At 43.8% G+C, this 14,603-nt stretch overlaps 1 protein-coding gene across 6 annotated transcripts in view; it reads left to right on the plus strand.

Annotated features, from left to right (window-relative positions):
* The window catches only part of ZNF827 (zinc finger protein 827), a 72,447-nt gene that overhangs the window by 26,749 nt on the left and 31,095 nt on the right, over nucleotides 1-14,603 (plus strand). For all 6 annotated transcript variants that reach the window (XR_010082656.1, XM_063415356.1, XM_063415355.1 and 3 more), the window contains 2 exons: nucleotides 6,682-7,156; nucleotides 13,930-14,163. Coding sequence is in view for 5 of the 6 variants with exons in the window: in XM_063415356.1 (XP_063271426.1) it covers nucleotides 6,682-7,156; nucleotides 13,930-14,163 (709 nt within the window). In the remaining variant the exon portion in view is untranslated. The remainder of the gene's footprint in view (nucleotides 1-6,681; nucleotides 7,157-13,929; nucleotides 14,164-14,603) is intronic.

A 14,603-nucleotide genomic window follows, 5' to 3' on the forward strand; every position in this document is an offset into this window, starting at 1 on the left:
AGCCAACATAGCCATGATCTTCAACCGCCTTATTTTTTGTCTAGGTTCTTGTAGGCATTCTCCACTGAAACTGGTTATTTGGAGATTTAATTTCCATGAGTGGTCTGTGTGTGTCTGTATGAGCCTTCCTTACTGTGTCTTTAGGCTAATGACCGATAACTGTATAATATACATACTGTGTAATTTTATTATAATTATACCCTGTCTAAGTGACTGACCCAGAACATAACAGTGCCAGCATTTTTGGTGTCCCGTCCCCTGCTAGGGAGAAAATCTCAACAGAGAGCTGGACTGGTTCCAGCCCTGACCCATATTCAGATCTGCCTGTGCTACCCACCACTAAGGGCGCTTTGCCAGGGCCAGCTCACAACTGGAGGCGAGGAAGTGAAAGGCGCAAGAAGGGAAGCAGAAGGAAAGTTTCCACACAGACACACAACAAACAAGGGGGCTGAGCAGCCTGCCTTTTGAGGCACAGAATGTTAACTGTTATTGTTGTATTGTGTTTAGGTTCCACAGCAGCAGGCACCTTAGAAAAATCCTAAAATAGACACAGTACAGAATTTTATTAGATTTTTTTGGAGGCAAATTGTAGTGCTTGCATTACCACGAGTTTGGGCTGTTATTCCCAGGAATCTGGGGGAGCTCAGCAGCTGATTCTGGTACCATAGCGTGGTTTCCAGGTGTGCTGAGAGTGCTGAACCGAAAAATGAAGGTGGACAAAATGAATGGGTAACTGAGAGGTGTCTTGTCCAAGCAGGCAGCAAGTACTATGCTGGAGTCCCTCTCTGTTTATCAAAATGCATGTTCAGTTGGAATATGTTTTCTTCTTCGGACACTACCCTGTGTACTTCTTCTGCAGAGAGCAATGGAAAGTTGTGGTGTAATTCAGCAAGATGTGGTCAGGCTTTTCTGTGTCCCTGGTAGGGATTACATTTTCCTCCAAGCAATCCACAAGCATCAGTCAGACTTTGGCCCACTGGTGCCTTTGGATCATGCACATATCTCCCTCAGCCATTGGTGGACAGACAGGCTGTGAGATCATGCAGAAATGTTCCAAGAAAGCAACAGGGTATTAGCTGAGCACTTGGGCAGGGAAGTGAGGAAGAGGAGCACATGGCCAAAAACAATATCTATAAATGTTCTTGGGCTGCTTTGTAGGCATGAGGCAGAAATGGGTGGGCTGGCTGTTGTAGCAGTGGAAAAGGAGTCTGGCCTGGTGAAGGGAAATTAAACTTAACAGGAAGGCTCAGGGCAGTGGTGGGCAGCTCAGGGGATGCTCAAACACAGGACTTTGCTGCTGATGAAGAGCAGACATCTCAGTGATCTCCAGATGAATGTTCTTGTCTAATACAAAGAGGGTTATAATCAGCCTTGCCTATTAATTACGTGATAGTGGGAGGTAGGAAAGGTCCTGAGGAGTGGGGCCAGGTGCTCAGTGCCCCTTGGTGAGCTGCTTTTCCTTCTTTCCTCCTCACCTAGTGTCAGACAGCTGAATAAACATTCCTAATCAATTTTGGTGAAGTATGGGACCAGTTCTTTCCAAGCATCTTCAACTTCTTGGGAGAGGAAGGTTGACTGTGTTTTACAGGAGGGGGTTTTGTTCATTTTTAATTTAAACTTTAGGAGCCCTGGGAGGCACCTGGAATCCTGTGACCTCCCCATCATCTGAGGAAAGCTAATGCAAACTTGCACAGTTTTCAACACATAAAATATGTGCCAGAGTCTCACACAGGTACCACAAATGACTTCAAGATCTCGCTTTTAATCTCACTTTTTTGCATATGAGATGAGGATAAGACAGGATCTTAAATCTTTTTAAAAAAAATTTTTTAACACCTAATCCAGTCCAGCACTGCAGAGAGGCCTTTTCACCCCCCGTTGTTTCCAAGCAAAGCAAGGAAATACTTTAAAAAAGAAAATGCTATATAAATAACATATGTGTCTTGAGGGGGAAGGATCAGATGAAAACGAGCACCACAGCACTCAACTTCTGAAAATGCAATATTTTAAAAATGAGGGAATTTGTTGGAAAAGAGCATGAAATGACAAAGCAGAGGGCACACAATAGATGTTAAAATGGGAGGTGTATTCAGTATTTAAAATAATCCCACAAAAGGAACGTGAGTGCCTGTGTCTCATAAGCAGAGAGTCTGTGCAGAGCATTTCTCAGCTGAGGGGAAGGGGAAGGGAGCACATCAACCTCAGCAGTCCCACAGAACTGCAGGATGTGCCTGTGCCACCCTTTACTCACCCCTACCCCTGTTTTACCCCGTTGGGTGGGATGTGTGTGTTTGCACCGTGGCACATCTGTGGGGCTGGTAAATCAGCAGGAGTGTCGCTTTCAAATATGAAAAGATGACTTAAGTGGTTTATGATACCAGGAAAGTTACAATGTCCACCAAAAAAAAGAGAGAAAAGTAACAGAGCGAGCAGCACATTGATACAAGTGATGTGATACGATAGGGACATGTGGTTCCTGTAAAAGAAAATCATGTGTTCCTCCACTAAGATGTTTTGAGCATGTCAGGAAAATCACGGACTTTAAAATCAGTTGAAATTTATTTGGTCTATAAAAAAGCCTTTGGCAAAGCTTCTCACAGAGAAGCTGCCAAATAAATTAAGCAATGTGATGTAGTATGGCAAATTAGAAATTCACCAAGAGACAGTAAAACAAAGGGTAGGAAGGAATTAGCAATTTTAAGCATGACAAAAGGCCAACAGAGGAGTGTTCCATTACTAAAAGTGGAATTGTGCATATTTTAGCAAATGTGATCTACACAAAGTGATGACTGTGGGTGAGAGAATTATAGATGGTCCAACCTTATGTGCATGAATCGAGATGAAAAAAGGCAAAGCTTGAAAGGGAACAAAGGGAGGCTGGCTGCCTGATAAACAAGGGGCAAATGAAGTTATTGTTGACAAATAGAAGGTACTGTACCTTGGAAACCAGAGTCTAATAATGCACCTGGCAGTCAGAAATAATGAACTGTAACTGCTCAGGAAAAATATCTGGATATTGTTGTAGACAGTTCAATGAAAGCCTTTTCTTGGCATGCACAGCAGTGGTTAAAAAGCACATTAGATATTTGAGTGTCTGGAGAATAAAACAGAAATAACACTGAAAATGTAACAATGTTACTATTAGCATATGGTGTGCTGCCACTTCTGGTGGCTGCATCAGAAAAGACGTATGAGAAATACAAGGGATTTCAAAAGCTGGAAGTGGAAATTATCAGTGGGATGGCAAGAAAGGACTGCCTTTGAAGAAAGAAGCTGGAAAGAATGGGACTGCCAGGAGGGTGAGAGAGGTGTGATCAGGATAATGCCTGGTAGAGAAGACGAACTGAATGGCCTCTTCTTTACTTTCTTGTAATGTGAGAATGAGAAGGCAGCAAGAGAAACTGAGAGAAACAAAAATTAAAAATTTTGACCAATACGTAACTTGTACCCAAGTCCTCAAACAAGGCCTGAAGTTTGTAAGGACACCGTAGTTCTGTTGAAAATTACTGCATGTGTCATACAAGCACACACTGAAAGAACTGCAGAGCCACAAAACACCATTTGAGGCTGGGCAGGCTGTAGGGTTAGAATAAAGATGATACAAGTCGTTTGCCCAGTCAAGGAGAACATCCCTGGGTAAAGGAAATAAACTGTGAAGCCAGAAGGCCGTAAGTGGTTGTGGCATGAGTGAAGCAGTGGTTTTACGGGCTGCTGAAGGAGGCAGTGTGTGTGAGCAGGCTGTGCACTGTGTTTGTGCAGTGCAGGTCACAGGGATGCAGCTCTGGCTCAGGCTGGCACTGTGCAGAACCTGCCAGAGGCGCTCCTGTCTGCTCCTGCTCCCTGCAGGACGGGCCTGCTGCAGCCCGGGGAGCCAGCTGATGGCTGAGCACGATGGAGGAGCCTTTCTGTGCCTCGTGGAGGGAGCAGGCAGCTTTTTGGGCTGTAATACTGCACGGCCTAAATCCCCCCTCTGCCTTTCTGTGCAGCTCTACGGGGTTTCTTGTTTCTGATTCTGCAGCAAGTGGTTGCTGCCTTGACTTTTACCCCCAAATGGCAAGGAATGGCAATTCTTGGCTCTTTTAGCTGCAGTTGAATGAGAAAATAAGGGATAGTTTTGCCTTTAGGGAGATTTTAGCTTAGCTTTAGTGTTCAATTTTTTAAAAATTAATGCTATTTATTTTTGAATATAAAATAAAATTTTAAATCTTCTAGTGGGAATGGACTATGGACATTAAAGGACTAAATCTTTGGCTTAATTTTTTTTTTCTTTCTCTAGGTCTAAAATTTTTCCTTTCAATACTCAAGATATTTGGGTTTGAACTGTCATTCCTTGGCTGTGAGTTAGAAACGTTCTTGATTTTGTGAGAAATCCATCGGTGATGAAGTTACTGTCTTTGGGCAGGAGAGAAAAAACCTCAAATGAAATGAATCAGTGGCTCCTATTTTCATCCACTCTCAAAAGATACTGCAGGGTGGCATGCCATGCTCCTGGGGAGGGAAGGTGGGCTCCCCCCAGGCTGTGTCACTGCCTGCAGCGGTGACACCTCCTGGAGGCACCGCACCGTGGCTGTGAGGGGGCTCTGGAGGACGTGGTTACACACACAGGCAGGGAAATGCTGCTGGGAGGGATCCTGGAGACAAGCCTGGCACACACAGGCTGTGGGTGGCACAGATAAAGTTGCCATGGTGAGCGTGCCTGCTGCCCTGGTACATCCTGGTGTTCTGTGCAGTGCTCACACTGCTGTGCTCACAGCCCATCCTGCCTGCCCTAGTGTAGACAAGCAATCTGCTTGGCATTTTCATTGTAACCCGCTAATATTTAGGATTTATTGTGCTGCTGTTCTTCTGCAAGATTGCCTTAAATCTCTGTTAGGTTAGCATTAACTTTTTTTTTTCCTGTCGTTGTCAGGTGCAATTATAAGATTCCAGAATTGCTTTGTCTGTAAATGTCATGCTTAGACAGCATTGAGAATGTCATTCTAGCCAAGAGAAATTCTCTGTTGCTGTCTGTCTAGCACCTCCAGAGCCGCCAAAGAACCACTGAATGAAAAGTTACACAGCCCTGGTGAAATGAGTCTTCATGAATGCAAAAAGTACAAAAAGAGGGACATCCCCCAGCTCCACGTTTCAGCAGACCTGAGCTGAGGGCTCGTGTAGAGATGGGGATCCTGGATCTGAGCTCGAGACCGAGTTCTGTTACAATACAGGGGATTAACCAGGCCAGGTCTACAGCCCTGTGAAAGTCCAGCCTGAATTGTGACAGAGCCGTGTTGGGAAGTGCTGCTGTTGCTCCGCAGCTCTGCAGTTCTGCACCAGGCTCCTGATCTGGGTCTGCCTCGTGCAGATCTGCAGCCCTCAGGGTTTTTGGACTCCCAGGCTGTAGCAGCAGGCCCTGAGTCCCTGGCACAGCTGGCTGCTCCTGAGCCAAGCCCAGGGAGCAGGGGGAAGGAGGAGTGCTCTCAGTAGGGTAGGGGAATCACACCTTGTTTGCCAAGACTTCATCAAACCTCTCCATGTTTCAGGTGAAATATTTTGCATTCAACAAATTGCCATTTTCCAACAAAAATCTGTCTCACTGAAATGTTTCCAACCAACTTGAGTCACAAGTGGAAGCGAATGTGTGGAGCTCAGCTGGTGCCAGTGTGCCCTGATCACACGTTCATCCATTAGTAAGGAACAAATATAAGTATTTGCCAACCTTTTCACAGGGACTAGCCTGGAGTGCTGCTGTCAGGATTTAAAATTTATTTGTGAAGCCACAGAGAAAAGATTTTTCAACTGCCCTGCTGGTATTATGCTGGGCTCAGTTGTTCCTTCTCTTTAATGAGTACTGGCTGAAGCAAGAAATTGTATAATCAGATGTATGTAGCTTATACAGTTTAATGAGTGTGTCTGTTCATATAATACATGAGCCACTGCATAGGGATGGACAGAGTTCCATCTAAAAGGTGATCAGGATGGAGCCCAGGATGGCAGGCAGTGTATTCATACCGGGGCATGCATGACAAAGAGCCTGCAGTCCAAGTATGAGGAGATCCTGAACTGACTGATGAACTGAAACAAATGCAGACACCATCTCTCATGTTCCTGTTGTATCATAAAGAGCTGTTTATTTTCTGGTAGAATTAATTTGCAGCAAACTGTTTCAATAGCTCCTTGGTATTGCCAGGTGCTGTGTTTTTACTCTGGTGATACATAAATCAGTGATGGACATGGCTGTGCTGGTTGGGTTTTTTATTTTGCCTGGGTTGCTCTGAACAATTTTTATTAGCTACGTTGCACAGAGTGATGTTTGTTTTTTAATCAAGAAAGCTATTAGTTATAGCTTGGAAGTCTTTATGCACTGACAGGTCATCAGGATCTGATTGTAAGGACTGCTTGATCCAAAGCAGACTTCATCATTTCCAGGCTGCAGAAACAGATGTTCCTGATGTTTTTTTGTTTTCACTTGAGTCTGATGTTTACGTTCTTTGACTTGTGTGAAAGAATCCTACTGTTCTTGGGGTCTGACCACTTCCCAAGTGCTCGGAATGAAGAGTTCCCTCATTAGTTAATGTTTTCTTTTGGTTTTGTTTTTGTTTTTTTTTCCAAACAGTGTGAGAAATGCAGAGTTGAGATTTCTGCAATTCTATTAATATGCTTGGTTTAATACACGCTTTTATCTCTCACCTCCTGATCCAGGTTCATCAGCACCAAGACAGGGGTGAGACCTTCCAGTGCCAGCTGTGCCCTTTCACCTCCTCCCGCCACTTCAGCCTGAAGCTGCACATGCGCTGCCACCAGCATTTCCTCAGGACAGAGGCTAAGGTGAAGGAGGAGATGCCGGAGGCGGAGGTGAAGGGGTCCCCACAGCTGAGCAGCGAGCCCTGCCCGGGAGCACCGAGGGAAGGAGCGGGCCCGGAGCCCGCGGGCTCGGCCTCGCTGTCCCAGAGCCCCGAGGGCGCCGCGGGGGCGGCCCCGCCGCTGCTGCTGAAGGACGAGCCCCAGGACGACACGGGCGCCTCCGCTGCGCCCTTTGCTCTCAGCACGGGTGACAGAGCCCCAAACAACACAAAGATGAAGGACTCCTCTGACTTCGTGGCCAACACAGCATCGGCACTGTTCAGCCAAGACATCTCTGTCAAGATGGCATCAGATTTCCTAATGAAGCTCTCAGGTAATGGAGCAGCACTGGCCGCTCCTTGATGGGCTGGGAGACACTTGGGCTTGGCCATGCCAAATCAAGGAATTGCTAGGAGCAAACACTGCAGCTTCTTAACTTACAATTTCTTGTTTCTTTTGATAGCAGAGGTTGGGTGGAGGGCAGAGGGGAAGCAGTGAGAGGAGAGAGGAGTTTAGCTATTTAATTGCAGGGATTAGGAGTGAGAACTGTTTATCCAGGCTTTCACTTTCATTGGCATTTACCTTGGCAAATCTCTTGTGGTGCATTTTCCAGGCGTGCTGAATACCTGTAGCTCTAGTTTGAAATCACTGAGGGTCACCCACGTGCCCAGCATGTTCAGAAATTCAGTTCTTAACTTCTCTGCCTTTACCCACTTGTTAAAAAGAATCAATGAAGTATTGGTCACCTTCCTTTCCAAGCAGTATTTGAGGCCTATGTAGGAAGTGCATGTGAAGTGTGAATGTTACTGCATTTGGGTTTTGTTGCGAACACTTTTAAAAGAAGAGTTTGGGAAAATCCTTCTCTCCTCATCTTCCCAGATCTTTGTACCTCTGGGATCACAGTTCTGTGAGGATTGAGTAGAATGGGTTAATACAAGAAATCAAGATTCAGGCTTCATGGAGCCAGGCAGGAAAACAGAAAACAGCTGAGGGCAAGCAGGAGGTGAATTGGGCTGGCACAAATGGTTTGCTGTGTTGGTTGGGAGAAGTCACAGGACTTCCCTCTGAAAAAAATATTAAATAGCCTGTCGATATAAATTATGACTGTGAGTGACGAAAGCGGGCAGGATGAGACTGTTTGGATTTGCTGGTACTTCTCTTTCCGGGGTTTCAGATTTGGACTGGATGTGAAGTCCATCTGTCACTGTCCAGCAGCTGTCCCACACATGTGGCTGCCCCGATGTCAGTCCCAGTTTGGGGTTGCTGTGTAGGGAGAGGCTCTGCACATCAGCAGGGCTGGCCTGGGAGGGCCCTGCTCGTGGTGCCTGCATGTGGCAGGGCTGAGGGGAAGCCTCAGAGCTGGGAGAACGTGCAGCAATTTGTGTGTGGCTTTTCACGTAGCAGCTGATGGGGAGCTGTTCACAGTTTGTCAGACGGTCGTGTTTTCAGTGTCTGCTCTATTGGCATCAGAGGAAGGGTACAAATGTACATTATTCATGCAAAAAGCCTATGCAGTTATTTTATGGTGACTTACTAAAGGTCTTGAAACCTGACTTGTGTGCACTGTTACCTAGCAACATGTTATAAAGTCTCTGGGGGAGCAGGATGGATCTGTAATTTCGTATGTGCGCAGATTTGGATTAAAATGTACCGCCAGCCACCAAGTTTGCTGCACAGGAAGAGCAGTGTCACAAGGGAGGGAATTCCTTTTCTTCTGAGATTTATGTTGTTACATACATTTGGTTCATGCTTTCATCTATAGAGTGCATAAATTTGGAGTAGAAGTCATTCTCTTTTAGCAAGTTGCCTGAGTATTAGCTGCAGTTTTGACGGTTCAGCTCTGCTGAGCAAAGTTCCTTTGAGTGATTTCTTTATTACCACAGTCTTGTTAGGCCCATCAGAGCTTCAATTATTTGCCCTACCTTTCCAATGATATAAATCTTTTGACATCTCAAATTGTATATGCCAATTGTAACAGCCAACACAGATTTTTTGAGACCAAATTATGTCAAAACAATCTAATTTCCTTCTCTGACAGGCCTTGTGGCTAGGAAAGAAGCAGTAGACAGATATATAGACTTTCAGAATTTGGCATTTTTTCTTATTGAATATTGATGTTCTAAACGAACATTTATTTTTGCTTGCCAATGTTTGTTGCTCCCTCCTTGCTTGGTGTCAGTCTGTACACCTCCAGTTCCATGGGAGACCTGCTGAGGTCCATCCATCACATCCGTGTCTCTCCAGTTTAGGGACAAGAGTGTCACATGTGGCAAACACTTGGCACAATCTGCTCTGCCCTGTCCCCCAGGGCTGCAGCCCCACCATAAAAACCCTCCAGGTTTGTCAGGCATGGCTGGCCCCTGGTGAAGCCGCTGGCTGTCACCAGCCACCTCTTTGTGCACAGCACAGTTTCAGGAGAGTGGAGATTATAGTAAATAATCATAAAATCAATGTAATTAGGACAAAAAGTAACAGGGTGGTGTCGCTGTGAGGTTTAAGTTAGTCTCAGGAAAATGCTTTGTCAGAATGTTTTCCTCCCCCAGTCCATTAATTCCAAGTTGAAACTTTATAACAACATTCATATCTTAATTTAAAGAGTATTTGATTTTCTTGTTTCGAAGGTTTCAGTGGCAGACATTGTACAAGACATCTCTTTAAGTCCTGGTGTCCTTCCACCCACTTTTCAGGCTTGGCAGTTTATTTGGGGTTAAACCAGTTAGAAACTGCTCCTCTCAGTTTGTCCTGTCTGCTCTCAAGGAGGAGTCAAGCCTTTATTTTGGAGAAAAAAGCCACCATGGTGCTTTGGTGGCTACCATGAATATTTGGGCTTTTTATTCGGGCTTTATTAGCTGATTCTATTAATGGAGTAATGAGAGAGGAAATCATCAGACAGCTCCATGCAGCATATTAGTAGATAAGCTAAGTAATCACTTGGATTATTTGTTCTGTTTGGCTCTTGAAAATTACTGCATTCCTTAAAGGTAGCACAAGTAATTTGACATGTTTTATCATTTGCCATTGACAGTACTGAACTTGAACTCTTCAAACAGCTATTTTTAATTAAAAAAAGCATGTCCAAATCAATTGCCATAATTGATGCATTTGAGTAGCCAGTTTCCAAGAAAAGACCATGCTGTCTGTATTTGGGATTCGTAGTTTATATCAGAACGTAAAATTTCAATTAGAATATGTAAGTGCACAGGACTGGCAAATATCAAGCCGTGTCCTTAATTTAAAAATACTGTGAATTCCATGGTGCTGCTGTCAGTGTAAATGCCCCTGGTGTCATCAAGTCCTCTCTTTGAAGTCTCTGCAGATTCACATTTTCCTAGTTTCCATACAGACCTTTAGTTTGAAATGAAATTCTGATGTGCAATGGCACATCTACTTAAAACTTGGGCAAATAAAATCTTGTTCTAATCTTGTTCTAATCTTTACTGATATATCATCACCCTTATAATCTCTTTTCAGCAGTTTCTGGTCTTGCATCTACAATTTCCCAGCATCCCTAAAATCACACCCATCATGTTTTACATCTTGAAGGAGTGTGTAGAATTTAGCAAGATAAAGCAGTGTAATCTCTGTTCTAATTCAGCAATTTAAAAAGCAGAATAACAAACTCCTTTTTTTATGTCCTCGGTCCAATCCAACTTAAAAGAAGCCAGCAGTGTGATTCTGAACCAGGTCTGTGCTTACAGTTTAGTTTTAATGTCTACACAAACTCTTCCATTTGGAGTGTATGTATTACACTGTAGGCTGATGGCTTTTTTGCTTCCCTGAATACACCATTGCTCTGGGCACAAGTCCGAGCTCATGAGCCCTTCTCTCACATCCATCCAAAATGGGATTTGAAAACACTGTTAGTTCAATCATCTCTGATTGTTTGTTTTGGGTTTTGTTTTGTTAAACAAATATAAAGGTCGGTCTAGTGGTGTTTCTCTCCTCTGATTTTGCTCCTTTGTAGAAAGAAGACATTCCCATATTGCAAGCAATTCTTTCTTATCAACAACAAACTCTTCCTTGCTCCTTTCACAATTCCCCTCTCTTTCCTCCAGCTTCCTCACAACCTTACCCGTTCTGCTGCTGTTCTGGTTTTTACCTGGAAAGGAGGGAGTGGTCCTGGCAGGCCACATTCCTTAATGTTCTTAAGCAATATGGTTTGGGAGACCTCTCATTTTAAGTGATGTCCTGAAGCCCAGGGCTGTCAAATGTATTTGTGATTCATCATCGTATTTGTGATTGGCTATTCTGCCACTGAACTGCTTTGATAAAACAAAATGTTGTAATGTAAGCACCTTTTCCATTGGTAGTGCCCATTCTGTCCCTTACAGCCCTACAGGTTGGTTTATTTGGCTTTAAAATTCAGGTGTCATTGACTGAGAATTCCTAGAAGGCTTAGGCAGCATGAAGGGCTCTGGGACCTGTTGATATTCCAGAGCAAGAGGCACTAAAAGGAGATGAAAGAACAGCTAGACTGTCCTGCCAGAAGAACTGTATTTCTCCTTTTGTGTATGCAGCCTCTGTGTTTAATGAGATGAACATAATTTATCAGCCCAATTGGATTTTAGTCTGGAGATTCTCCAACAGGTTCCAGTTCCATGGATTTTTCTTGTGAAGCAGTTAGCTCACCCAGGCTGCTTCTGCAGTGTTTGTGCCCCTTTCACAGTTCTTGAATGCCATCAAAAACAAGCCATGGTCTCCATGCAGAGTGCCAGGTCCTACCTGGACATTTCAATTGCTGCAGAATAAAACAGCAGGTGACCCAAGGCACCCCTCCCTGCCCACAGCTGCCCTCAGGGGGATGTGGTGCCACAGCCATGGCACTGTGTCCCCCAAAGGCTGCAGAACTGATCTGTCACAGCCCCTTGGCTCATTTTAACCACCACAGCTCAGAGGTTACCACCACGCATGGAGGGTTCATCACAGTTCTTTTCAACCCACACTCTATGGGTGCTCTTGCTCACGGCCTTTTTTGTGGCAGAATTTTCGTTGTGGATTCTGGATTTTTCTTCATGTTTTTCTCTCTGGCAGATGGAGCAGTGACCAACTTCTTGCTGATTGTGACTTGTAACATTGAGCTTGGCTTGGAAGTAATCAGCCCATTTTTTCTCTTTCAGTTCTAAACATTTTGAGCGTTTAGAAATCCTCTTAAGTGGACTGATGGACTTAGCAGCTCCTACCAGAGTGTTTCAGATTAGTGGCAGATGCCCAAAGCTTTTCTTGTGGCATTTGGCAGTTTCAGGAAAGTGTTATAACTTTCATCATCTCCTTTTGCCAAATGGCTCAAATGGTTCCAGTTACCAGGAAGATAAAAATCAGCAGTCTGGAATATTCTTTGATCAGTGTTTTTTCTGGGTATGGAATGGAACAAATGGAGCATTATCCCCCGTGCTTGAGAGATTCCTGCCTGTTGGTTTCATTTGCTACGTGGGTTTGTTTTGTTTCCTCGCCGTGCCTTTCAAAATTAAATTGCTGGGGTTTTTTATTCAGTCTGCAGACAACACATCCTTCATTCTGTTCTCACTGCTGTTCAGAATGAATGTAAATTAAATACAAATTAGGAGATGTGTGTATCTATTTTTGTATGTAGATAGAAGATACTCTTCCTTCTGGGGTATAATAATTTAGTCATTCAAATATACTTTAATAATATTCAACATAGTCTTTTTAATTCTTGTCTAGTTCTAATTTTTTAAGGATTCCTCAGTCATGAGATTTTAAAAACTGGTCATAGAAAACTTTTATTTCCCTTATTTGCAATGCTTTTTTCTTACATCTGTTTATTGTTTTCCCTAAAATTACCAGTGCATGCATCACACTTGCTGTTCCTCATGTGGTAGCAATTTTGTCCGTGGTTGTGGATCCAAGATGGGACAGAGGCAAGAGTGCTGGGGACTTCTGTTGTTTAGGGGCTCTTCTTTGTGTCGTGGGGTTTTTCTCCTCTAGCTTTAATGTATGAGACAACCTGCCCCTTCTTATTTGTCCTTCTGTTTCAGGCTTCATTTATGTTAGAATCTGCTTTAGTATTTCAAGAAAGAGTAAAAAAGCTGTTAATTATAGCAATTGGCTTGAAACTGACCCAGTAGTTGTCTGATTTTGTGGGGGAAGAAAAACGAGGCAAAGAACTCTTCTATTTTTGTGATTTATTTACCATTTAAGTGTTTGGGTTTTAGAAAACATCATCAGTTCAAGGAATGCGCTGCCAGTTAATTAAAGAAATAAGACTCTGCTTCTTTCCTAATTTATAATTCCCTGTTCTGTCCAAAACAAAGCAGCTGGAGTAGGCAGAGTCAGTGACACAGGTAAGAGCAGCAGTCTGGGGTTCTTTTCCTTCCTGTGACACTGCCAAAGGCACCTTCAGCCCTTCCTCTGCCCTGGGGAACCCTGGCTGTGTTTTGTTTTGCTCATTGGTGAAGTATTGTAAGCACACAGAGTGTACAGAGCTCAGGAACTTTTAGGTCCTAAGAGTTTGCTTTTTGCTTTTTACTCTTAGGTTTTCTGTCTTCTTGCTCTTCCCTCTCTTCCATGCAGTAAAACCTTAGGATGTTACATACATGGGCTTTGCCAAATTGGCCGTACGTGAAAGGTTTTAAACTTCCAAAGCGTGTGGAAAACCTACAAACCAATGAAAACCTACAAACCAATGAAAACCTACAAACCAATGAAAACCTACAAACCAATGAAAACCTACAAACCAATGAAAACCTACAAACCAATGAAAACCTACAAACCAATGAAAACCTACAAACCAATGAAAACCTACAAACCAATGAAAACCTACAAACCAATGAAAACCTACAAACCAATGAAAACCTACAAACCAATGAAAACCTACAAACCAATGAGCAGGGAAGAGCTTTGAGGAGGGTTAGGGGGGAAGAGTGAGAGGATGTTTTGAGCTTTGGTCCAGGCAGTCGCTGTGTTTCAAAGCTGCCCCTCTGTAGAAAAGGTGCAGAGGTTTGTTTGTCCCTTGAAGCGTCTTTGAGCACAGTTGATGTGTCTGGTTCCCCTACCTGCTCTAGCATTCCTCATGTTCTGGTTTCCTCTGTTAGCAGCTGCTGTAATTCTGTATTTCACCAAGTCTCACTGCTTTCCTTGTCTTGACAGCTGCAAATCAAAAAGAGCCCTTGACTCCTAACTTTAAAGTGAAAGAGGAGCCGAAGGATGAAGAGGCTGGAGGTTCAGCCGTGTCTCAGCCCAGCTTTGTGTTCAGCCAAGAGTCTGAAGCCTCAGCACCAAACATCCCTGAAGAGAAACTCAAGCCACAAGAGCCACAGGCCAATGTGATGAGGCAGGACATGTCAGTCAAGGCAGCATCTGAGCTCCTCATGAAGCTCTCAGGTAGATATTTCATTTAATAACATTGAATTGCAGGTGAAGTGAATGATGAAAAAGCTTTGAACTTCTAACAGACCAATTTTTAGGACCAAGCCATGAAAGTCAGTGTGGCAGGCTGGGTTTTGTGCTTCTGTACCTGAATTGATCTGATAGATCTTAAGTCTTCTCCAAAACTGGACAAGACTTCTTTTTCATTGTGCCAAAGTCATGCAAGAAGTGCTGGTGGGAATGCTTGCAAGTTTAATAACTCCTGAGATGCCTGTCAAACCTGCCTGAAATCAGTTGTCTTGATTGGACACTGTCAGCCATGAATTCGAGCTTAGACTTGAACCTGAAAGACTTGAGCTGACCAGGACCTCCCCATAAAATATGTAATTAATTCACTCCTGTTCACGCCTCCACACTTTAATTTGCAGAATTTGAATCACTGATTTGCAAGCCTT

Source organism: Prinia subflava, chromosome 18, assembly GCF_021018805.1.
Source record: "Prinia subflava isolate CZ2003 ecotype Zambia chromosome 18, Cam_Psub_1.2, whole genome shotgun sequence".
Taxonomy (NCBI): Eukaryota; Metazoa; Chordata; class Aves; order Passeriformes; family Cisticolidae; genus Prinia; species Prinia subflava.